The sequence below is a fragment of the Xenopus laevis genome, chromosome 6L (assembly GCF_017654675.1).
Source record: "Xenopus laevis strain J_2021 chromosome 6L, Xenopus_laevis_v10.1, whole genome shotgun sequence".
Classification (NCBI taxonomy): domain Eukaryota; kingdom Metazoa; phylum Chordata; class Amphibia; order Anura; family Pipidae; genus Xenopus; species Xenopus laevis.
Genome location: NC_054381.1, coordinates 145231964 through 145258384, shown reverse-complemented (window position 1 = coordinate 145258384; position 26421 = coordinate 145231964). Strand labels below are relative to the sequence as shown.

Here is a 26421-nt window from a genome sequence, read left to right as displayed (position 1 = left end):
TTCAGTCACTCTTTACTGCAAGTTGGAGTGATCTCACCCGCTCCCTTTCTCCCCCAGCAGCCTAACAACAGAACAATGGGAAGGTAACCAGATAGCAGCTCCCTAACGCAAGATAACAGCTGCCTGGTAGATCTAAGAACAAATAAAATCCAGGTCCCACTGAGACACATTCAGTTACATTGAGTAGGAGAAACAACAGCCTGCCAGAAAGAAGTTCCATCCTAAAGTGCTGGCTCTTTCTGAAAGCACATGACCAGGCAAAATGACCTGATATGCACCTACACACCAATATTACAACTAAAAGAAATACTTGAAATTTTATATTGTAGAGTGAATTATTTGCAGTGTAAACAGTGTAATTTAGAAATAAAATCTACACCATAAAAATCATGACAAAATCATACCTCCCAACTGTCACTTTTTCGGAGGGACAGTCCCTCTTTGGACAGCTCAACCCGCAGTCCCTCATTTGTACTGGAAAGTCCCTCTTTTCTCTGCACTGAACAGCCAGAAAAAGAAACAAAGTTTCTCACTTAATTGGCTTTTAGCAGAGAGCCCAGAACAGCTAACAGGTGCAAATAAGATACTTTGTAACAATTTTGAGACACAAAAACACAGTTTAGATAAGGAGAAATATTTTCAAACTTTCATAACCTGCCAAATTTTGTAAAACGAACATGGTAATTAGGAGGTGTGGCCACAGAAAGGGGTGTGGTCAAAAAATTGCTGCGCTACATGCGGAAAATTTTTTTTGTCCCTCTTTTTACTTCCAAAATGTTGGGAGGTATGCAAAATCCATTTAAGGAAGGGCTGAATAAAGCACTAAACAAATCATTGCTGCGCTGCTGAATTTTCCCCCCAAACATCTGCAACACAAAGACAGCAATTAGATATGAGTGACCTCCATGTAATGGGGAGGAAACATTAGAGATCTCCGCATAAAACTTCAGGCTTGTAGGCATAAATGACTAAGGAAAGCTTAGTAACTGTTTACAGGCCCCTTTTTTGCCACCCAGAACCCTATGTCTTGCCCCAGACCTCTGCTGTTCTGTTGCGACTTTGATGCTGCTGCCATAGACTAACATGTAGCTAATGCTTTAAAGACCACAAACATTAAGGGGCAGATTTATCAAATATTGACGTAATGGAAGTTTTTTTTTTTTTTAACTCTCATAACTTCGAAATTTATCAAAAATCGAACAGCGCATTCGATCTAATTCGATTCAAAGTTTTTCCAAACCCCCCCCTTAAATTCACTCCAAATATGTTCTAGGAGGTCCCCCATAGGATAAAACGGCAATTCAGCAGGTTTTAGATGGCGAATGGTCGAAGTTGAATTTTTAAAGAGACAGTACATGATAAAGTTTGATATTCAAATTTGAATCAAATTTGGACTATTCCCTAGTCGAAGTAATCAAAAAAACTAGCTCGAAATTCGCATTTTAACTTTGACCTTTGATAAATCTGCCCCTAAGTGGCATTTTTATGTGTCAGATTATCCGTCTAGTGCTGAATAACCAGGGGTTTACTCAACAGCATTAAATATTATATAGTTTAGAGGGAACATTGGTGCCCAGGTAAGTCTCCTCCTTCCCTCATTTGTCTCCTTGTGGGTATTTCTTGCTGCTGCTCACCTGAATTTACCTTAAAAGGATACTGTCATGGGAGAACATTTTTTTTTTCAAAATAAATCAGTTGATAGTGCTGCTCCAGCATAATTATGTACTGAAATCCATTTCTCAAAAGAGCAAACAGATTTTTTTTATATTCAATTTTGAAATCTGACATGGGGCTAGACATATTGTCAATTTCCCAGCTGCCCCAAGTCATGTGACTTGTGCTTCGATAAACTTGAATCCCTCTTTACTGCTGTACTGCACACGTTGGAGTGATATGACCCCCCCCCCAGCAGCCAAACAAAAGAACAATGGGAAGGCAGCCAGATAACAGCTCCCTAACACAAGATAACAGCTGCCTGGTAGATCTAAGAACAACACTCAATAGTAAAAACCCATGTCCCACTGAGACACATTTAGTTACATTGAGAAGGAAAAACAGCAGCCTGCCAGAAAGCATTTCTCTCCTAAAGTGCAGGCACAAGTCACATGACTGGGGCAGCTGGGAAATTGACAAAATGTCTAGCCCCATGTCAGATTTCAAAATTGAATATAAATAAATCTGTTTGCTCTTTTGAGAAATGGATTTCAGTGCAGAATTCTGCTGGAGTAGCACTATTAACTGATGCATTTTGAAAAAAACATGTTTCAGTTGACAGGATCCCTTTAACAATAGGGCCTGACGATGGCCTGCGGATTTCACCAGTCTGATTTCGGCCCTAGCCTAAGCCACTTCAAAAACTAAAGTAAGAACCTTCCTAGAACATAAGTGTCTGGTCTAATCTTGGCATAATGGGCAACAATAGTACCAAAGCTAAAACAGAATTACATCCATTTTCCTGTATAGAGGTGCAGTTACCCATTTTGCTGCAGTTCCTGTTGGAGGTGGCTAGAACATTGAAATGTACACACAGCAGCCAAAGGTTTTCATACACCAATGACTTTGAGCAAATGGGTGTGTGTGTAAACTTTACAAGTTCCCTTGTAATCACATGACCTGAAAATATTTTTAGCACATCCGTGTTCCCTTAGTAGGTGTGTTTGATGTTTAAAGGACCAGTAACATCAAATTTTTTTTTAAAAAAATGTTGCTAGTATACAATGAAACAAACACACAAAGACAAATTAAACTTTGAAATCGCTAAGTCTTTATTAAGAAAGAGCTCACCGAAACTCCACTTGCACTCTTCTTCAGAAAAGGCGACGATCCATTGTGCGGTGCTCGATTTCTCCTCCCTGGCTATTTCCTATAAGGAAGGCAGGGAGGAGAGATTGAGCGCCGAGCGATGGATCGCCTTTTCTGAAGAAGAGTGCAAGCGGAGTTTTGGTGAGCTCTTTCTTAATTAAGACTTAGCGATTTCAACGTTTTATTTGACTTTGTGGTTGTTTTTCGTTGTATACTATCGAATTAAAAACAAAAAAAGTTTGTTACTGGTCCTTCAAGTCTAGAGAAAAAGAAGGGGGATTGATCAATGCACATTCCCTGGTCCAGTCTCATAAGTAATTCAGTATAAATGCAAGTGCAGGTATTTACAAAAACAGGGGGTTTTTAGTTACAAAGTTATGATCATAAAGTTGATAAGACCCCACCACATCAAGGTAAACCCCATACGGTCGTCACTAACTATTTATCTCCAGTTATAGTATTCAAAGGCTGGCACTTCCAGCAGTATGGGGTTTACTTGAGTGCCCCCCCCCTTTTGCATGTAAATCTCCCTATTGGCCCTGGCATAGATGCAGCCCATCTTGTACAAGCAGAAAACGGAGTATAAAATCTAGCGTGTGTGGGGGGGTTAAACAAAAGGTTAACGTTTATAATCTTATAGAATGGCAAATTCTAAGCAACTTTTCAATTTCTGTTTACCTACTTCTGAATCTTTCCAGCTTTCAAATGGGGGTCACTGACCTCATCTAAAAATACAAATGCTCTGTAAGGCTACACATGTATTGTTATTGCTACTTTTTATTAATTAGGACCCTAGCAACCAGATTGCTGAAACTGCAACCTGGAGAGCTGCTTAAAGGGCATGTAAAGGCAAAAAATAAAATCCAATTTGTACTTTCTTTAATGAAAAAGAAACCTATCTCCAATATACTTTAATTAAAAAATGTGTACCGTTTTTATAAGCAACCTGACTGTATGCAGTGAAATTCTCCCTTCATTTACTGCTGTGGATAGGAATTGTCAGACAGTCCCTAACTGCTCTGCAGGGAAATAATCATACTTATGAACAGCAGGGGGAGCCCCCACCTTACTTCCCAGCCATGCAGAACTCAAGCAGCTTTGTTTGTTTCCCTGTAGAGCAGTCGGCGACTGTGTAGAGATTTGTATTGGATTCTATTTTTGCCTTTACATCCCCTTTACTTTCCAACTCCAGCTGCAGGGACAAAGATTATGGAGCCAGATTTAAACAGATAAACTGGGATTCTATTTGGAGGATTATTTTGCTGCAGCCACTGGTTCTGCAGCGTTGGAGAAAGTTTGTATTAAAACAACACAAAAACTATAAAATCCACATAAGATTACATGACAACACAGGACTCAGTGCAGTTTGTATGTATCGGCTTCTGACAGATATTACTTGACTTGTGCTGTTTTGATAATTTATGACAACCCCTAAGCAGCTCAGACCACACTGAGCATGTGCACAGTCTTGGTCTTGCAAAGATGTTTAACAAAGTTACAAGATGGTGACCCCCTGTGGCCAACTTTAAAAGCATAAAACATTTGTTTGATTAGGCTTGTGGTGCAGTAAGTTCATGTTTATGTTTAGTATACATACAAAATACAGCATTTCTAGTCTTATTCTATTTTAGACTTTACTTCCCCTTTAATCAAAAGCTAAATCACTCAAAAACCACAAATAATAAAAATTAAAAAACAATTGCAACTTGTCTCAGAATATCACTCTCTACATTATACTAACAGTTAATTTAAAGGTGAGCAACCCCTTTAACCTTACCTTGTAACATTTTCCTGTGAGAAGAATTTGAAGAGAGACTTTTCTGATAAAACAGTTTATTGACAAAAAAAATAAAGACCCCCCCCCAATTAGTCAGGGATTGAGATCAGCCATTCTTCATACATCCCCAATGTGTGATTATTGAAATCAAATGCAGAGTAACTGATAGATGAAAAGCATTCACGTTTCTTTAAAATTCTTTATTATTAATTCCATATTTGCTGAAAGCATGAATCGAGCAGCAGGTTTTCCACCACTGAATTATTTACACCCATTTATTTGTGAAATTTAGAACGCTCTGTGCCTTTAGTCCCTGGCGGCGAATTTGCCCTGATGTAAATGTCCAGTATCTGAAGAATAACTTAAAGGGTCATCACCCCCGGAAATCCCAGCACCGCTTCTCAAAAAAAATATGACGTTTTAAAAAGAAAGTTTTCTTTTTTTCCCCAGGATTCCCTACGGGATCTGCTACGAATATCCTGAAGCTTGTGGAACGGTGCACCTCTGTAGCAACAGACTATTAGTTAGGATAACTTGACACCCATTTTATTTTGATCCTTTTTCATTAGTCTCTGGACTTCCTTTTCCATTTTCTTCCTTTGCTGCTCGGCCATTCGTTTTTCCCTTTCAGCCATCTTCTGCTGCCTGGAACGATAAAGTGAATACGTGGATAATTTACATTGCCCTTCACCCCAATACCTGACCTGCATTTCAACGACTGCAACAACGTTGCCTACAATTGTGTTTACACTTGGGGCTTTAACTATGGTTTTTGTTTCCCTCAACTGTATCTTCTGGGCTGTACTAAAATGGCTGTATTTGGGCCGTGGTGCAATAAAGTATCTGAAATAGGGATGCACCGAATCCAGGATTTCACTTCCCACCCCATATTTGCACACGCAAATTAGGATTCGGTTCGTTATTCGCCCGAATCTTTTACGAAGGATTCGGGAGTTCGGCCGAATCCAAAATAGTGGATTTGGTGTATCCCTAATCTGAAAACAGCTGCATCAGCCTTTCCTGAATCACAGCATATTACATTCTGTCCAGTGATTTAACTAGATGTTACTGGGCCCCACAGTAGATTAATTTGAGGGCCCCCAACATATAAGAGGTTGTCCTGTATTACCAGTATATATTCATAATGCTCATTAATTTGGGCCTCAAAGGACCCCCTATACCTCCTTGGGTCTGCTTCCTTCTAACGCCCAGAGCCACCATTAGAAATCACGTGGCCCTGTACAACAATTTTCCCACCTGGCCCCAAGCCCCGCCCATTCCAAATCACAGTTAAAGACCACACAGACATCTGCGCTAAAAAAAGGTAACCCCTCCCCCACACACAAGTTATAAAAAGCTATTGGGGACCAGGGCCCACCTATAAGTTAAAAAAAAAAAAACATTGGCGCCAGGACGCCCCATAAAAGTTTTTTTTTTTTTTAAAAAAAACATTGGTGCCAGAGCCCCCCTTACAAGTTTAAAAAAAAATTGGGGCCCCAAAGAATATTTTTAAAAAAAACATTGGTGGCAGGGGCCTATAGAGTATTAAAATAATACATTGGTGGCCAGGAGATTAAAAAAAATCAAAAAACACACATTGGTGTTAAGAGGAATTAAACTCAACTTCGCCTCCTTTCGTGACTTTGGGTCTTTTCGCCGCTTCGGGTGTTCGGCTTTTCATCACTTCCGCATTTTGGCTGTTCAGGACTTTGGAAGGAGGCGACACAGCTTTGGTGCGGTCAAGGGGGGCCCAGCTCTTTTGAAAAGTTTAGCACTGCCGGGCTCCCCTTCAGGACCGGTATACTTGTACCCCCTGTGCCCCCCCCTGATGGCGTCCCTGGTTACGCCCCTGATTCTGTCTTCCCACCCACCCACATGAAAAGCATATAAATTCAAATGCTCCAGCTACTCGTGGTAATCGGTTTTCTAGTGGTTTGACTGCCATCTGAAGTATGAAGTGGTACTGCAGTAGTGATGTGCAGGCCAGCCCGAAACCCGCGGGTTGGGCGGATGTGGGCTGATTCCTCCACAAAATTTTCCGGACCAGAAATTTATAGACTTGTGCCTGCCCCGCTTGTGGCATCACTGCGGGGCGGATCGGCCGCGGGTTTATATATAGAGGGGCAGCAGCGGGCTAGGCTGTTTGTGGATTGGGAGGGAGCGGGTTAAGGTCGGGTGCGGGTCGAGAAATACTCGACCTGTGCATCACTATACTGCAGTATATCTGCTCTCACCATTTTAAAGGGGTTTTCAACAGAAGAACAAAGAAAAAAAAACATGCAATTTGGGGGGGGGGGCGGCTTCTTAGAAACTTTAGGGATACTATTAGAATCCTTTGAAGGATTACAAACGCTAAATTCACTGGTGATGACAATACCCCCACATCCAATTTTACATCATTGCTAGTTGCCATGTATGCTTGTCAAGTTTTAGAAAAGAAGGGGGTGTTTGCAACTATTTGCCATTACCTTAGCACCTCCTCAGCTTGCCAGGATGCGTCACCCTCTTCCTCCCAGGCATTAGAATTTTCTTGCCAGGTTTCTAAATCTCCCAGTTCTGCCTGAAATCGCGAATAAAAAAAGTTTAATACAAGAAGCAAGTCTATGAAACTGTCCCTTTAATAGATTTAGGGATGCACCGAATCCACTATGTTAGATTCAGCCGAAACCCTGGATCCTTCGTGAAAGATTCGGCCACACACCGAACAAAATCCTAATTTGCATATTCAAATTAGGGGTGGGAAGACCTTGTTTTGCGACAAAAAAAGCACACTATTTCCCTCCCCGCCCCTAATTTACATATGCAAATCTGGGTTCGCATTCAGTTCGGCCGGGCAGAAGGATTCGGCCGAATCCAAATCCTGCTGAAAAAGGCCGAATCCCAAATCAAAGCCTGGATTCGGTGCATCCCTAAATAGATTCCAGTTGCCGAGTAAGTGTGTAGAATGGGGGTTATGTAATACAAGGCACTAGGTTTGCCCAGTAACAGCAGTAACCCATATCAACCAATCGGCAAGAAGCATTCACTAGTCACCTGTTTAAAAGCAAACAACTTATTGGTTTCTATGGGTTACTGCTCCTGGGCAAACTTAGTGCCTTTTATTACATACGGGGGAATGTTTAAACCACAATACCATCCAATAGATATCGTATCACTGATCTACCTACTCACGACTACGCACACATTGAATGCAGATTAAAACACAGCTGTACTTACGGACTGATGAATGAATGGAATGTCCTGAGTTGCTGCCAGTCTGCTGGAAAATCCAATACTTCCATCAGAGAAATCCATGTTTCCAAAGCTGGCAGGCTCCCTCTTCTTTATAACAATCTGAATGCGAGAACAACGGGATCAGCAGGGAGAGTAAAATGCAACAGAGCAGAGAGTGTTCATAAAATATGGCAGTGTGACTCCAATGAAGAAGACAATTTATCATAGAGGTTACATTTTGTATACAGAAGTACTGCATCGACCGTGAATATTAAAAGGAATTGTTCAGTATAAAAATAAAAACTGGGTAAATAGATAGGCTGTGCAAAATAAAAAATGTTTCTAATATAGTTAGTTAGCCAAAAATGTAATGTATAAAGGCTGGAGTGACTGGATGTGTAACATAATAGCCAGAACACTACTTCCTGCTTTGCAGCGCTCTTGGTTTCCACTGATTGGTTACCAGGCAGTAACCAATCAGTGACTTAAGGGGGCCACATGGGTCATAACTGTTGCTTTTGAATCTGAGCTGAATGTGGAGAATCAATTGCAAACTCACTGAACAGTTGTGTCCCATGTGACCCCATTAAAGGTTACATTAAAATTTTTTTTTTAAAGAATTCGATAGTATACCACGAAAAAAAAAAACCCACCAAGACTAATTAAACGTTAAAATCGCAAGGCCTTTTTTTAACTTACCGAAACTCCTCCTCTTCAGAAAAGGCGACACAGTGACTATCCATCGTGCGGCACTCGATTTCTCCTTCCTGGCTATCTTCTATAAGGAAGGCAGGGAGGAGAGCGCCGCACGCATCACCTTTTCTGAAGAGGAGCGCAAGCTGAGTTTCAGTAAGTTATTTTCTAATAAAGGCTGTTCAATTTTAAAGTTTAATTAGTCTTGGTGTTTTTTTAATAAAAACATTTTTTTGACGTTACTGGTCCTTTAAATCCCCTGACTAACTTGTAGTTAGAGAGCTGAAAAGTAGCAAGTTGTATTCTGTTCTGTTACACATCCAGTCACTCCAGCCTTTATACATTACATATTTGGATAACTAACTATATTAGAAACATTTTTTATTTTGCACAGCCTATCTATTTACCCAGTTTTTATTTTTACACTGAACTGTTCCTTTAAGAGGAGTAGAGCAGTCCATTGCTTAGACTGGTAATGTCTCTTAACCAGTGGCTCACCCACCAATGTGTGAAACAATATAGGCCATTATAATATTAGCTCACTTTATGTGTTTTCCTGATAGTTGGTGTCATATCCTTGAAGTAATCTGGTTCATCCTGCTCCACAGAACTTTGTGTTGACAGTGTGCCATTGCCACCTTCAATCTTAACACTGGTGGGGGCGTCATCATCCCATGAGCTCCACTCTTCCACCTTTATAAAGAATAGAGAGAGGTTATTTTTTTTTTTTTTTTTAAATCTTTATTTTTTGTCAGGCAAAAAAGAAACATTACAGCAATTGCACATAGCCATAAAAGACATAGCCAAAAAGGCAACATTTCAAAAACACATTACTTCCGTTGCTACTACAGTTATCAAGATTTGCATAGGAACAAGAAATCCTAAGAGTAGGCTAAGCAATGTATCTTTACATAGAGCAGACAGATCTAACTTCGGTACGCTGCCAGGAGTATACAATCATAGTATAGTGCAATCTGATCAGAGAACAGATATAGGGGGGTAAGAAAAGGGGAGAAAGGGGGGGGGAGAACAGTCCAGGCTTACTAATACATTCTGAAAAAGCAATGATTCACAATAGAAAGGAAGCAGTGTGACAATATAAATACAGTTTAGGCGAAATGAAGTACCAAATGAGGCAAACAAATGCAAATAATAGCAGACATGATTTAACCTAAGAGGTGGCCCTGTCATGGTCTGGCAGAGAGCAGCCAACTAGGCGACCGGGTCTAGCTCCTTCCAAATATTGAGTCCACGGCAGCCAAGTGGCCCAGTGTTTCCGAATAGCTGTTTGGGTTACCGCATGGATCTCCTCAAACTTTCGAATCTCCTCCATTTCCGTCCACCATTCAGAGATAGTAGGCACCAAAGTGGATTTCCATTTACGAGGAATCAGGATTTTTGCAGCATTCAATGCATATTGAACCAAGGATTTATTGTAAAGGGATGGTGAAATATCATTGTGATGTAGCAATGCCGCTGCCGCCGTCAGCTCGATCTCTAGATGTAGCTGCTCCTTGCATACAGACAGAAGCTGCGTCCAATATTTCTGAATTTCAGTACAGTCCCATAAAATATGGAGCAATGTGCCCCGGCCAAGTCCACACCGCCAGCAAATATCCGAGACCCCTGGGAAGATTTTGTTCAATTTAGTAGGGGTATTGTACCATCTCGTCAGGATCTTATAATTGCTTTCCAAGATGCGGCAACTCCTAGGACCAATACAGGATTTGAGAATCATCTGTTCCTGTTCCTGCTCAGAGAACGGATGGTTAAGATCGTGGCCCCATTTAGCAAAATGCGGTTGTGGAGGCAGTCGCTCATCAGTACCTGGCAGGAGTATCCGGTAAATAGATGAGATGTTACGTCTGACCGGAGCTGCTTGACAACACAGGGATTCAAATGTCGTAAAAATAGAAGTGCCCAAGGGCTGTGGAAGCTTAGGGCGAATAAAACTCGCCAACTGTTGGTAGCGAAAGAGTTCTGATGCCGGTAGGTGTAATAACTCTTTGAGTTGTACCCAATGAGGTAAAATTCCCTTGGGGCATAAATGTAAAATTTGTGTTATTGTGCCTTGTTGCCAAAGAGATAGATAGCCCTTAGTCACACCAGGAGGAAAGTCAGCATTATGCGTAAGAGGGGTCAGCAAGGATTTTGCCGACATAAGACCATTCCTAGTCTTAAGCATATCCCAAACGTTGAGGGCATAATTAGAAAGGTGATGATGTGAATCAGTGTTGCGATGCTTCGGAGAAAGCCAAGGAAGAAGTTGCAGAGGCTGAGCTGAAAATGTTTGTTCCATAGAGACCCAAGCTTTAGAGCGGCCATGATAAGTCCAATCCAAAATTCTTAGCAAAACACTTGCTTGATGATATTTGCTGAAGTCTGGTAAACCAGTACCTCCTCTAGTTTTAGAACGTGTGAGAATGTCGAATTTAATCCGAGGGCTTTTGTTATTCCACACAAAGTTCCGGATCAAGGAGTTCAAAAGTTTGAAGAAATCGAGCGGAGGTTTCATCGGAAGGGCCTGAAACACATACAACAAGCGTGGCAAAATATTCATTTTTACTGTATTAACTCTGCCAAACCATGACAAAGCCTTACTAGACCAATCACTCAAATCACTCTTGATAGTCTGCAACAAAAAAAGATAGTTAATACGAGCCCAATCTGCAAAATTCGGAGTCAAGTGGATACCCAAATACAAAAGTTTATCTTTTGCCCATTTAAAGGGAAACTGATCCCTAAGCGCCATGAAAGTAGTATGAGGTAAGCTGATATTAAGTGCGCTGGACTTATCATAATTTATTTTAAAATTACTCAGCCTGCTAAAGTGTTTTATTTCAAGTAACAAATTAGGCAGCGTAACAATAGGTTGTGTAAGCGTGAATAGCAAGTCATCTGCGTATGCACATATTTTGTGTTGTACCTTGCCATCGGAAATACCATGGATATTAAGATTAGCTCTTATTTTACACAATAGAGGCTCCAGAGACAATATGAACAGAAGCGGCGATAATGGGCACCCCTGCCTGGTACCATTATGAAGTGAGACAGATTCTGATAGAGAATTATTTATCTTGATTTTAGCAGACAACTCAGTATACAGGGACGTGATCCACTTCATAACATTCGGGCCCATGCCTATATACCGAAGACAGTGGAACATATAGTCCCATCTTACCCTGTCGAACGCCTTTTCGGCATCAGTAGACAGGAAAAAGAGGGGGACCCGATGCCCCACAGCCAACGCAATAATATTACCAATTCTGTTCAAATTATCTCTTGCTTCCCTGAGAGGGAGAAACCCAGCTTGATCCAAGTGTATCAGTTGAGCTAAACCAGGTTTGAGACGTGTTGCAATGATTTTGGACATTAATTTGACATCATTATTAATTAAAGAAATCGGCCTATAACTGGTGGGGGAAGCGGGATCCTTTCCTTTTTTAAGTATAAGACTAATATGTGCCTGTAGCGAAGTGTGAGACCATAGATGTCCCTTGCTAATCGCATTATATGCTCTAGTAAGCGGGAGGACTATATGGGGCAGTAAGGTTTTGTAAAAAGACATCGAAAAACCATCAGGCCCTGGACATTTCCCTGCAGGAGTATCCTTGATAGCTCGTTCCAATTCTAAAACTGTGATGTCATTTTCTATCGACTGTAGCCAATCGGGATCTCCTTGTGACATGTTAGAAGACTCCAAGTAATCTATATAAGGATCAACAGGGGCAGCGTTAGATTGAGGGGAGGAATCGAGGTGCGTGTCACGAATATTATATAAATCTCGATAAAAGTCCACCATAACTTTATGAATCCCTTTGGGTGAACTGTATAAATATCCTTTGGGGTCTTTCAAATGGAAAATATGATTCTTGTGTTCTTTAGCTTTAAGAGCTCTAGCTAACAAGCGGCTGCACTTATTACCATGATCGTAATATAATTTGCGAAGAGCAAAAGCCGCTCGGTCCGTCTCTGTTTGTATTAATGCCTTTAGTTCTAATCTAGCCTGCGTTAGTTCAGTTAGTAATTGAGGCGACTGAGAGGCTTTATGGGCTGTATCAATTCGCTGAAGTTTCTGTATTAATTCTAGTTTCTTTTTAGCTTTATCACGTTTTAGTCTTGCGCCAAATTGTATCAGAATACCCCTTATATAGCATTTATATGCCTCCCATTCCAAAATAGCATTAGAGGCCGTGTTAGCATTTAGTTGAAAATATTCTGTCGTGTTTGTGGTTAAACTTTTTAACACCTCTGGGTTCTGCAGAAGGCTACCATTCAATTTCCATGATAATTGCTTTGTATTGGAGGTGGATAGTGAAATACTTAAAAACACAAAAGCATGGTCAGACCATGCAATCGGACCTATGTCCGTGTGAATGATACTATCCAAAGAGTCATGAGAAAGCAGAATATAGTCAATCCGACTACGAGTATTTTGGCTGTGAGAATAGTGTGTGTAATCTTTAACCGTTGGGTTGACTACTCTCCATCCATCCACCACTCGTAGAGAATGCAATTGAGTCTTGAGTTTTTTAATTTGTTTGAATGGTAGAGAGGATTTACCTGAAGAGCAGTCAATTCCAGGATCCAACGGGGTATTTAAATCCCCACCTATAAACAAAGTGCCCTCTGCAAAACCCAAAAGCCTGGTATAGATACGCTCCATAGTAATGTTTTGCTCCTTATTCGGCAGGTAAATGGAGGCAAAGGTATATTTGTGAGAATGGATGATCCCTTTAACAAAGGTGTAGTTACCTAAAGAATCCGACTCAGTACCCACAATTTTAAATTCTAAGTTATTTGCCAACACAATCGCAGTACCTCTAACTTTAGTGGCCTGTGGAGTGCTATGAATGATTTGAGAAAAATGGGAGTCGTACCACTTTGGCACGTGATTCGCCTTAAAATGTGTTTCCTGTAACAATGCAACGTGAACATTTTTAGCTTTCATCTCTTGTAACAATGCCTTCCTTTTCCAAGGCGAATTAAGCCCATTAGTATTAATCGTATAAAGATTCAGTGTCTGCTTGTGTTTCGAGGGGATGGGCGTAGAAGTGCTAGGAACCATTATAGTATAACCTATAAACCTGGATAGGGATTAAATAACTATCTCCAAAAGGGAGAAAAAATTCCAAATGGAAACTATACAACAAAATGAAAAAGTAACCACAGGGAGACCCTAGGGTCTGCCTTTTCGGATAGTACGTGTGGTATATGGAGTTACCTCCTTGGGGGGTGTCAGAGGTGCAGGAGTAGAACTAAAATTCAAAAATACCATAACTAAAGTAGAGTCTCATGCATATAAGTAGCTGAATCCTGCCGCTAAAAATTAAAAGTAAGCATAAATGGGGAAATGTAAACATATAGGGTCTAATAACATCAGTAATCTGTCAGCAAGTCATTATAAAACCCTTCTGCAAAAATCAGGCATAACATTCAAATCAGAAAGTCAATTTGCGTTTAAAGCTAAAACAACAATGTATGAGTGGGGTGTTGAGGCACAGTAGAAAATTTGTAATTTTACAGGGGCACAACCTGCAGGCCCGCATAGAGGAGAATAGAAAAGATAAGAAGAGAGAGCAGGGAGGAGAAGGGAGGAAATAGAGGGGCAGAGAGAAGAAAGCGGTAGGGAAAGAAAAAAAAAAAAAAAATAAAAGGGGGGGGGGAGGGAGAGAAAGATGAAAATAGAAACAGACAAAGGGCCCCAGGATGTGCGCCACGTGTCTCAACAGAAACCCCATGTAAAAACCACAACAATAAGAGACATGACTTATCTGACTAAAAACAAGACATAACAATCCAAAGTATAAGCTAGCAAAAACCCAAAATATAATTGTAAATTCAGCAGTTACGATTGCCGTTTAGTGATGGGAGTGCTTGGTAGCCTTGCAGGAGATTGAGTATTGAATCGTTTGCGCCATTGCCTGGAAGGGGTGCGCTCCCCCAGTCGAGAGGGAGTAGACAGACCGTCTGAAGCCATAGCCAAGGGGTCATCATCAGCAGGACCTAAAATATAGTTACGCCATTCCGAAACATCTGCAAGAGGAATGTCCAGCTGTTGACAAAATAAGGCAGCATCTACTGGATAGCGAAGAGCAAATATTTTGCCTCCGTTGTGCGCCAAGAGGGCAAAGGGGAAGCCCCACTTATAAGAAATGCCACGTTCCCTTAAAGAAGATGTAATTGGTTTTAGGAGGCGCCTTTGAGTAATGGTGGATGAGGCTAAATCTTGGTATAAATGAATGGTATTTTCTTCAAAGTGAATGCCATCTGCATCCCTTGCCTTTTGTAAAATCTTTTCCTTAAGTTCGAAACGTGCCAAACAACAAAGAACGTCTCTCGGGTTAGTTCCCCTTTGTACTCCAACTCTGTGTATGCGCTCAATCGCTATCTCCGGCTTATCTGCATCATTCAATACCTCAGAAAACAGTTTCGTGGCCAAATCCCGAAGTTCCCCGTTTGGTATATTTTCAGGAACACCACGTATGCGAATATTGCCTCTCCTACTCCTATTCTCTAAATCCTCCGTATGCCTTCTCAGATCTAATATGGCCTGGTCATGTTTGAGGATAGCTTTAGTGTTAGTAGTAGTGTCAGAGCCCATCTTAGTCAGTCTGTCTTCTAATTCATCAAGCGAGTCTTGAATTAAAACTATATCTTGCTTGAGAGCTGCCGTCTCAGAAAATATTGTGTTCTTAAGATCAGTGCCCCAGTTCTGTAAATCGGATTTCTGTGGCAGTTGAGCTAGTATGGCTAGGATTCCTTCCAGGTTCCCGCTTACCTCAGACGCATCGTCAGGCGTTGCGCAGTTATCCAGGCTCTCAATGGGTGCGTCCGCCATATTGTTTTCCACTTGTTGTTCGGCTGGCTCTTGAGACCGCGGAAAAAACTGTTTAATGCCGCCAGTGAGCGCTGGTTCTTTAGGTTTAGTAGAGCCCGAAGATGCAGTCGCTTTACCATGCTTCCCCATCCCGATGTAGCTTGCAGGATCAGTTTGCTAACCCTCGGTAGAACGGAGCTCCACACAAACACGTCTTACTCCTTTGCCATCCGGCCACGCCCCCGAGAGAGGTTATTTTATATAACGTCTATCCCTAGCCAAGCGGGTAAGTGAGCGGGTTGCACGTCCGGACTCTATCTTGGTTAACTAGAGTTTTAGTAGTACAGGTATGGGATCTGTTATCTGGAAACCCGTTATCCAGAAAGTTCTGAATTACGAAAATGCCCTCTCCCATAGACTCCATTTATCCAAATTTGCAAAAATGATTTCCTTTTTCTCTGTAATAATAAAACAGTAGCTTGTACTTGATCCCAACTAATAAAATAATTAATCCTTATTGGAAGCAAAATCAGCCTATCGGGTTTTAATTAATGTTTACATGATTTTCTAGAAGACTTAAGGTATAAAGATCCAAGTAACTGAAAGATCCATTATCTGGAAAATCCCAGGTCAGCGAGCATTCTGGATAACAGATCCCATACCTGTGGTATAGATCTTGGATGTTGGATCAATGCTCCTATCCAACAAAATAAATAAACCCAATAGTCTGGTTTTGCTTCCAATAAGGATTCATTATATCTTAGTTGGGATCAAGTACAAGGTACAGTTTTTAAAAATCCTTTTTAAATGGCACCTCTTGGGTAAAAATATTATCCCCAACCAAAGATTCGCCCGCACCTTTGGTTGGGGGACAACATTTTTACCCAACAGGTGCCTTTTGAAAATGTGGATTATTTGGATAAAATGGAGTCCATGGGATACGGTCTTAATGTAATTCTCAGCTTTCTGGATAACGGGTTTCCAATACCTGTGTAAACAAGGCTTCAGTTATTATCTGTTGTCATATTCTAGGCTACAGATAGAATAGAGATAGAGTACAAAGGAATCCCCTAATTAGGGGGGGGGGAAGAGAGAGAGAGAGAGAGAGAGAGAGAGAGAGAGAGACAGACAGACAGACAGACATATAGGATATTCCACAGTGGAGATAAGGATGGCTATGGAATAACATCGGCTATTGTGTTAGGCCAGACTGCCCCAGTTAACTTACCTGTTTAGGCACAGAGGAATAATCCACTGCAGTTGGTAAAGTTATTTGATCCCCACTTAGTTTCCTGCCTCGTCCAGACCTGGAAAAAACAAACACAGCTCGATATATTTATTTCTGTAATCACACTTGTATGTTTCAGTTTGACAAATAGGATGTTATTTAGACAGTCCGTTAAGCAATGTTTCATACGTTTATTTTCCTTTTAGTTTTCATGTTATTAGGAGTCATATGCTGCCAATATCTTGAAGGTGTAACATATGCCTCCTGCTGTGCTATCCAGGTGGGGGCCAATAAGACAACCGCTTCTTAGAGAATGTGTGCCTGAAAAATGCGCTATTGATGGAACCAAATGCAATGGACATGAAAATTGCAAAAAAAAAAAAAAAAAATCAATAATGTGCATGTGAGTGTAGCCCTGTGACCAACTGCAAGATCAGAGCTTGGAGAATGCTTCAGAATTAGAATGTGAATGCTCTAGCTATCCAAGTTTCATTCTGTACAAGGGATTGTTCCCAAGCCCAAGGACGTTAAAGGAGAACTAAACCCTAAAGTTAAAAAAACCCTACCCCCCCTCTCACCCAGCCTAACTACTACCCCGGGAAAATGCCCCCAAGTCTTTACTTACCCATCTGTGCAGATTCTGTCCAGCGGACTTCATGGGCGCCATCTTCAGCTGCTTCAGTAATCTTCGTAATGAGACCGGCGCAATTTTCCTAAGTTTCGACGCCTGCACAGTTGTTTCGAAGCAGAAAATTGTTCAAACTGCACATGCGCCGCTATGCCGGTCGCATTCCACAGATTACCGAAGAAAAGAAGATGGCGGCCGTGAGCTCCGCTGGACAAAATCTGCACGGAGGGGTAAGTAAAGACTTAGGGGCATTTGCTGGGGTGGGGAGTCTATGTAGGGTAGGGGCTTTTAACTTTAGGTTTGAATTCTGCTTTAAAGGAACAGTGACATTAAAAAAGAAAGTGTATTAATGTAATACAAATCTAATATAGTGTTGCCCTGCACTGGTAAAACTGATGTGTTTGCTTCAGAAACACTACTATTGTTTATATAAATAAGCTGCTGTGTAGCAATAGGGGCAGCCATTCAAAGGAGAAAAGGCTCAGGTTACACCGCAGATACGCTCTGTAGAACATAATGGTGTTATCTGTTATCCACTATTTAACCTGTGCCAAATAGACTTTTTTCAATCTCCGCCATTGCTACTCAGCAGCTTGTTTATATGAACTATAGTAGTGTTTCTGAAGCAAACACATCAGTTTTACCAGTGCAGGGCAACACTACATGATATTTTCATTACTTTTAAACACTTTAATTTTTTGGTGGTGCGAAACATGAATTGACATCCTCTGTGTTTTAGAATGTATTTACTAGATGCTGCTGGCCCAATGATGATGTCTGAGCAGTCCAAATTAAAAGAAAAGTAAACCCGTGTTCGGTAGCTTCGGATTCTAAATTATGTGAGCGCCGACACTTTGAAGCACATTTATCAAGGGTTGAATTTATGTGAGTTTGGTTGGATTAGCTCATTAAGCCTTGAACTTCATAAGCAGGTGTGTCCATGAGAAAAGGTATTTAAGGTGGCCAATTGTGCTTCTGTTTGATTCTCCTCTGAAGAGTGACAGGATGGGATCCTCAAAGCAACTCTCAAAAGATCTGAAAACAAAGATTGTTCAGTATCATGGTTTAGGGGAAGGCTACAAAAAGCTATCTCAGAAGTTTAAACTGTCAGTTTCAACTGTAAGGAATGAAATCAGGAAAAGGAAGGCCACAGGCACAGTTGCTATTAAACCCAGGTCTGGCAGGCCGAAAAAAAGTACAGGAGCGGCATATGCGGAGGATTGTGAGAATGGTTACAGACAACCCAAAGATCACCTCCAAAGACCTGCAAGGACATCTTGCTGCAGATGGTGCATCTGTACATCGTTCTACAATTCAGCACAATTTGCAAAACATCTGTATGGCAGGGGGATGAGAAAGAAGCCCTTTCTGCACTCACGCCACAAACAGTCGCTTGTTGTATGCAAAAGCTCATTTAGACAAGCCACAGTCATTTTGGAACAAAGTGCTTTGTACTGATGAGACAAAAATGTAGTTATTTGGTCATAACAAAAAGCGTTTTGCATGGTGGAAGAAAAACACCTGCTACCTACTGTCAAATTTGGTGGAGGTTCCATCATGCTGTGGGGCTGTGTGACTAGTTTAGGGACTGGGGCCCTTGTTAAAGTCGAGGGTCGGATGAATTCAACCCAATATCAACAAATTCTTCAGGATAATGTTCAAGCATCAGTCACAAAGTTGAAGTTACACAGGAGTTGGATATTCCAACAACACAATGACCCTAAACACACTTGGAAATCTACAAAGGCAGTTATGCAGAGGGAGAAGTACAATGTTCTGGAATGGCCGTCACAGTCCCCTGACTTGAATATTATCAAAAATCTATGGGATGATTTGAAGCAGACTGTCCATGCTCGGCAGCCATCAAATTTAACTGAACTGGAGAGAATTTGTATGGACGAATGGTCAAAAATACCTCCATCCAGAATCCAGACACTCATCAAAGGCTATAGGAGGCGTCTAGAGGCTGTTACATTTGCAAAAGGAGGCTCAACTAATTGATGTAATATCTCTGTTGGGGTGCCCAAATTTATGCACCTGTCTAATTTTGTTATGATGCATATTTTCTGTTAATCCAATAAACTTTATGTCCCTGCTGAAATACTACTGTTTCCATAAGGCATGTTATATATTGAAAGGAAGTTGCTACTTTGAAAGTTCAGCCAATGAAAAACAAAACTCCAAAGAATTTAGAGGTGTTCCCAAACTTTTTCATATGACTGTATGTAGGCTGGAAGGTTCAGAAGAACAATGGAAAGTTAACCAGATAACAGTTCCCTAACACAAGATAACAGTTGCCTGGTAGATCTAAGAACAGCACTCAATAGTAAAATCCAGGTCCCACTGTGACACATTCAGTTACATTGAGTAGGAGAAACAACAGCCTGCCAGAAAGCATTTCTCTCCTAAAGTGCTAGCTCTTTCTGAAAGCACACGACCAGGAAAAATTACCTGGTCATGTGCTTGGTGTGTAGGCTGCCTACACACCAATATTATAAATTAAAAAAATACACTTGTTGGTTCAGCAATGAAATTCTATATGGTGCAGTGAATTATTTGCAGTGTAAACAGTGTAATTTAGAAATAAAAACGACACCATAATGTATTGTAGACAAAAGGAACCCATGCATGGGTATCTGAAGGTATAGCTGGAAGTTTTAGTTCATCTGGAGTACCTTACTGAGCTAAAATGTATATATGAAGTGAATAAAGTACCCTCTATTGTAAAATATAAGGATATTATAAGTTACATGACCATATAAATACACGAGGCCGAAGGGGGCTGTTTTTTTTACAGGTCATGGAACTCCAAGGTGACTTCTAATATCTTCATATTTTGCAATGGGGGGACTTTATTATAATACCTACGTTTCAGTAAGTCGTGTGACAGAAATGATATCACTAAGTTCCGATTATAACCGATGACATCATTAAGCACTGTTTATAAGGATATAATTCACATAGTATGAAGGAGGCCACAAACATCCGCAGTACTGTGCTGCAGCACAGTACTGTGGATGTTTGTGGCCTTCTTCATACTATGTGAATTGTCGAATATTTGGCCTTTAAGGTGTGACCTAACTAAGAAGGTGAGCCCACTAGATAAGAAGTTAAGGGACTTGCTGGGAAAACTGCATAAGAATAATTTACAGGATAGTCATGGCTCTTGTGTATTATATAGTGAATAAAGTACCCCCTCTTGTAAAATATAAGGATATTATAAGTTACCGAGGAGTTTCATGACCATATAAAAACACGAGGCCGAAGGCCGAGTGCTTTTATACAGGTCATGGAACTCCGAGGTAACTTCTAATATCCTCATATTTCACAACTGGGGGTACTTTATTTATTATAATACACAAGTTTCAGTGAGTCATGTGACAGAAATGACATCAGAACTCACCGTTTATAAGGATATAATTTACAAGATATTCATGGCTTTTGTGTATTATATACATATATATATTTTGACAATACCTGCATATTAATCTCTTGAAGAAGGCTAGCACGGAAGCAAAGCAAGAGCAAATCTTGAAAAGTCGAAACTGTGTAATGGCCATCTTGGTATTCTACCTAAAAAACACGAAATAACAAACTTAACATGTGTGGTAAAAACATAGCATGAAACTGCCCAAAATTGATCTGCAGCCTCCTTCTGAGTAACCACCAGCATAGGTGACTGTTACCTGATTCTGGCACCAATGCACCCAAAACTGCTCCTGTTGAATTGCACAGGAATCACCTGCAGTTGCTTTTGCAGATGCCCATTGCCTGGTACCATGGAACCTGACAGGGTAGTTTCAAGCTGCATGGAGGCTCCCAAGTGTAAGTTCATGTAAACAATTATTTAATCCTGTAATACAGGCATGGGATCTGTTATCCAGAATGCTGGGGACCTGGGGCTTTCTGGATAAGGGATATTTCTATAATTTAGATCTCCATACCTTGAATGTACAACAACAAAAAATTTAAGCTAATTAAACCAACATGACTGTTTTGCCCCCAGTAACAATTCATTATTTCTTAGTTGGGATCATATGTTTTTCCAGAATGTTCAGGACCTGGGGTTTTCCAGATAAGGGATCTTTCTGTAATTTGCATCTCCATGCCTTAAGTCTAGTAGAAAATCATGTAAACATTAAATAAACCCAATAGGCTGGTTTTGCTTCCAATAAGGATTAATTATATCTTAGTTGGGATCAAGTACAAGCTACTGTTTTATTACTATAGAGGAAAAAGGACATTGTTTTTAAAAATTTGGATTATTTGGATAAAATAGAGTCTATGGAAGACAGCCTTCCTGTAATATGTAGCTTTCTGGATAAGGGGTTTCTTGATAACCAATCCCATACCTGTATAATAAATGCTTTGACTTTGCAAGTTTGTGTGCTTTTACAATGCCTAGAACTCGAGAAATGCGGACATGTGTAAGTTTATTTACTTTCTTTCTGCTCTGGCTGATCTGAGTGACCCTGTTGGCAGACACAACGCATGACTGAAAAAAGGCTGAATAGAAAAATACAGAAAAAAAACGATTCCCTTTTCTCTGTAATAATAAAACAGTAGTTTGTACTTGATCCCAACTAAGATGTAATTAATCCTTATTGGAAGCAAAACCAGCCTATTGGATTTATTTAATGTTTACACGATTTTCTAATAGACTTAAGGTATGAAGATCCAAATTACAGAAAGATCCTTATGGTTATCCAGAAAGGCAGAGTTTTTTCAGCCCTCCCTCACCTTTGCTCCACGCTGAAGTGATGGATTCTGGGATTTGAATTTCCTTTGCTTTCCAGGAACAAGGTGAGGGAGGGGGCTGAACAACTGCCAGACTACAAATAGTGGTGGGGAAATGGTCTCTGCTAATCAGACTATTTACACTGTAATTACACTTACAGGAGAGAAAAGCTTGTGCACTTATCTAATGTCTACAACTCCCAGCAATATTCTTCTGGACAAGGAGAGTTTCCATTGATAAAAGATGTAAGGATGCATATATGCAATCCTAGTGAAACATATTCCGGACAGAGAATTCTGTTGGTAGAAAATGATTATCTGAACAAAAGGCAAATGTTTTTGATCATGGCCTCTGCTCATGACAACAAGGTCTGCGCCACACTTGCATCAGTTGATTAAATACGCACACTTCTACACTGTGCATTTATTACTTAAAGGTGAAGTAAACCCTAAATAAAATACATCTAGAAATGCCAAATTTTATATACAGAACTTATTGCATCAGTCTAAAGTTTCAGTTTGTCAATAGCAGCAATGATTCAGGACTTCAAACTTGTCACAGGGGGTCACCATCTTGGAAAGTGTCTGTGACACTCACATGCTCAGTGGGTATATATATATGTATATGTATATATATATATATATATATATATGTATGTATGTGTATATATATATATATATATATATATATATATATATATATATATATATATATATATATATATATATATATATATATATATATATATATATATATATATATATATATATATATATATAGTGTGGCACTCAACGGAAATACTTGTGAAAAAAAAAATCAAGATTTTATTGAAAAAAATCCGACGTTTCGAACACCAACTGTGCTCTTTCTCAAGGATAACAAAGAGGTGAGAAAGAGCACAGTTGGAGTTCGAAGAGTTGCATTTTTTTCAATAAATCTTTTTTTTCACAAGTATTCCCGTCGAGTGCGGTGCTATGTTACTTTACTTACCAGCACCCAAGCAAGTTGCTAAACAAGTTAGGGTGTGTTCCTCCATGTTTTTCTATATATATCTATATCTATCTATCTATATCTATATTTTTTTTTAATCCAAATAATCCAAATTTTTAAAAATGATTTCCATTTTCTTTGTAACAATAAAACAGTAGCTTGTGCTTGATCCCAACAAAGATATAATTAATCCTTATTGGAACAAAACCAGCCTTTTGGGTTTATTTAATGTTTAAATGAATTTCTAGTAGACATAAGGCATGAAGACCCAAATTAGGGAAAGATCCGTCATCCGGAAAACCCCAGGTCCCGAGCATTCTGGATAACAGGTCCCATACCTGAATATACACACACACACACACACACACACACACACACACACACACACACACACACACATAGTCCGTCCCTAAGCTCAGTAAGTGACAGCAGCACAAAGCATGTGCAGTGAATCAGCAGAAAAGAAGATGGGGAGCTACTGGGGCATCTTTGGAGATACAAGATCTTTACTGCTAAAGAGCTGTGTTGTTTGGGCTGGTACAGAAGCACAGGACATAATGCACACCATTTCTGCTCTACTTTTTTTAGTTTAAGCTAGTTTTCCTTTATATAGGATAAAAGGATGAATTACCAAATCCCTGTTGCCAGAGTCATTCACAGCTCCACTCAAAGAGATCCCGTCTTACTGTTGTTACTGAGGAGAAAGAGAAAAAATAAACAATTATAAAGAGGAAATGAAGTGGCAATTGGTCAGTAGCTAATGCTGCCATATGAAACAGATCAATTGCAACCAGGCCGACGGAATATGTATGTTGTCCCAGTATCTGTCTGGGTTTCCTTCAGGTCTTCCCCCAACTCTAACCCCCATACCAGCAGCTTAATTGGCTCCTGATGAAAACGACTCTCGTGGGAATGTGATAGGGACCTTAGACTGTAAGCTTCACTGGGCAGGGACTATACAGATAAATAATGATACATTTAAATAGATCAATGAATTGTTTAGACTGTTTCCATGTGTGTATGTCTGTTCTGAATGCCTAAGGTTATTCAAAGCCCTTCACACCTGGCTGCTCTGAAGCCTCCCCCCAGCTATTCTCTGATCTATACAATGCTCTTCTCTCAGCTCCGTACACTTTCTTCTGCTTCAATACTCAACTCACAATTTACTCAAGCAATGACTAGAGTTACATTTCTATCCAGAACCAATTGCCAGCTATGCAGTCCAGATTCAACTGGCCTACATTTTTTTTTCCAAGTGTTCATACCATTGGACTTTAATAAATCCCGAAAAATAATGATTTTTTTTTTAAGGTAGGAAAAATCTGAAATTTTCTTATTTCGGGTATTCGGAGCTTAATACATAATCCCCTTAGTATGTTACAAAATGGCTAATTTTAAGCAACTTTTCAACTGGCCTTAATTTTTTTCCTTTTTTATACTTTTTAAATGATCTGCCTTCTTCTTCTGACTCTTTCCAGCTTTCAAATGTAAAAAACAAATACAGGTATAGGATCCCTTATCCGGAAACCCGATATCCAGAATGCTCCGAATTACGGAATGGCTGTCTCCCATAGACTCCATTTTACCCAAATAATCCAAATTTTTAAAAACGATTTCCCCTTTCTCTGTACTAATAAAACAGTAACTTGTACTTGATCCCAACTAAGAAATAATTAATCCTTATTGGAAGCAAAACCTACCTATTCGGTTTATTTAATGTTTAAATGAATTTCTAGTAGACTAAAGGTATGAAGACCTAAATTACGGAAAGATCTGTTATCCAGAAAACCCCAAGTCCTGAGTATTCTGGATAACAGGTCCCATACCTGTACTCTGCAAGGCTACCATTTAATTGTTGCTTATCTCCTTGTTATATTACTCATCTCCTATTCATATTCAAGTCTCTTGTTCAATGCATGGTTGCTAGGGTAATTTGGACCCTAGCAACCAGATTGCTGAAACTGCCAGCTGCTGAATAAAAAGCTAAATAACTCAAACACCACAAATAAAAAGCAAATGCAAATGGTATCAGAATATCCCTCTCTACATCCTACTAAAAGTCAACGGAACAACCCCTTGAATATAAAAGAGAAAATAAATAATGTAGACCAAGAGGAAAGTTGCTAAGAAGTAGATGAAGACTACACCAACGTTTCATGTAAAGGGGAAGTTTTCTTTAGACAAGAACCCCCAGCATCCTCTGATGACAAGAGGCTGCAGTTCAGAGAAGTCAGGGGAATGCTGGGAGTGCTAATGCCGGTTGTTTTATATACAATACGGTAAATGTCCATCGATTGCTCCAACAGCAGCTGCAACCTGCACGTCCCCTGCCGTAAAGTCATATTGACAGCACTTCGCCTTGACTATAGGCAACCCACATGATTCCCCCTATAAATGCTTACATCATACCACCAACTCTCCATTGGCCGTCTAGCAGGGAAGGACGGGTGCACCCACAGCTGCAGGGTCCATGGTTCCGGTATCACTTGGAAGGAAGTACACGGAATGTGCTGCACACAGCGCTTCAGCTTCCAAGGCCCGGCGATTCCCAGGTGTTACGTCACCACGTTGGTTACGTCTCGACGCTCCCGTCTGAGCTGTCAAAGCGGAAGTATCAAAAGAGCTAGCGCAAAGCAGCTTGGGAAGCCGTGCGCTCTGTAGTTCGCGACTCGAGAGGTCCTTGTTAGTGAAATATCAATGGTGGGACGCGGAAGTGGGATTAGAAAACAAAAAACGTTTTCTTTGATGTATTCGAAAATACATTCCTCAAAAGATGTGTGCTAATGAATTCCTTGCAAAGTAGTCTTTACCAAAGAGAAGGAAATCCTGTTTTAATTTGGCTTTCAAAGCTCGTTCATTTTAATTTTTGTTTTGGGAAACCCAGGGGTCTGTAGAGTATAGTGATTTGTTTGATGTTGTCTGTGGGAAGCTCTACTCTTGCCCTGGGTCCCCAGGGTATCTTTTTTATCTTTTTTTTTTTTTAAGGGGTGATTTAGACCTTGTAACTGTTAAAGGAGAAACAAACCCCACCCTACATAGACCCCCCCCCCAGCGCTAGGGTTGCCACCTGGCTGGTATTTTACTGGCCTGGCCGGTAAAAATGATGTTATGAATAGGGAAAAAAAAGATAATTATATTGGAAGGCCGGTATTTTTTTCCAGAAAAGGTGGCAACCCTATTCAAGCCTAGCGTCTACCCCGGGCAAATGCCCCTAACTTTTAATTTACCCCTCATTGCAGATTCAGGGATCGGAGTCCACCACAGCCATCTTCCGGCTCTTCAGCAACTTCGTTAATTTTGTCGCGGACCGGGAAATTGTTCCAACTGCGCATGAGCCGCCACGCCGGTCTTGTTGTCAGATTACCGAAGACCTGGAATATGGCTGCCGTGAATTCCGATCCCTGAATCGGCACGGGGGGGAAGTATAAAGTTAGGGGAATTTGCCCAGGGGCACCTAAACTGGGGGGGGAGGGGGGTCTATCTGGGGTAAGGGGTTTGTTTCTCCTTTAAAGGAGAATTCAACAATTTAAAC

At 40.4% G+C, this 26421-nt stretch overlaps 1 protein-coding gene across 2 annotated transcripts; it reads right to left on the bottom strand.

The window, feature by feature from the left end:
• Positions 1-4618: 4618 nt before the first annotated feature.
• On the bottom strand, positions 4619-25485 carry ebag9.L (estrogen receptor binding site associated, antigen, 9 L homeolog). Of its 2 annotated transcripts, none has more exons than NM_001092930.1 (8): positions 25292-25375; positions 23521-23583; positions 20639-20734; positions 16534-16612; positions 9029-9178; positions 7796-7912; positions 7048-7139; positions 4619-5224 (listed from the first exon to the last, which is right to left on the bottom strand). In NM_001092930.1, exons 3-8 carry the CDS (start codon positions 20719-20721, stop codon positions 5104-5106), a joined length of 642 nt encoding a protein of 213 aa, NP_001086399.1. In that variant the 5' UTR covers positions 20722-20734; positions 23521-23583; positions 25292-25375; the 3' UTR covers positions 4619-5103. The 2 variants fall into 2 exon arrangements, with proteins under 2 accessions (NP_001086399.1, XP_018122015.1); XM_018266526.2 differs by having other exon boundaries at positions 4765-5224; positions 25299-25485.
• Between the last annotated feature and the right edge of the window lie 936 nt (positions 25486-26421).

Coding starts and splice junctions, on each gene's coding strand:
- ebag9.L (XM_018266526.2), bottom strand. CDS start 20,721: ATGGCCATTACACAGTTTCGACTTTTCAAGATTTGCTCTTGCTTTGCT. Junction 9,179..16,533: donor ATTCCTCTGTGCCTAAACAG/GTAAGTTAACTG, acceptor TTCTTTATAAAG/GTGGAAGAGTGGAGCTCATG. Junction 7,140..7,795: donor TTCCATTCATTCATCAGTCC/GTAAGTACAGCT, acceptor TCGCGATTTCAG/GCAGAACTGGGAGATTTAGA.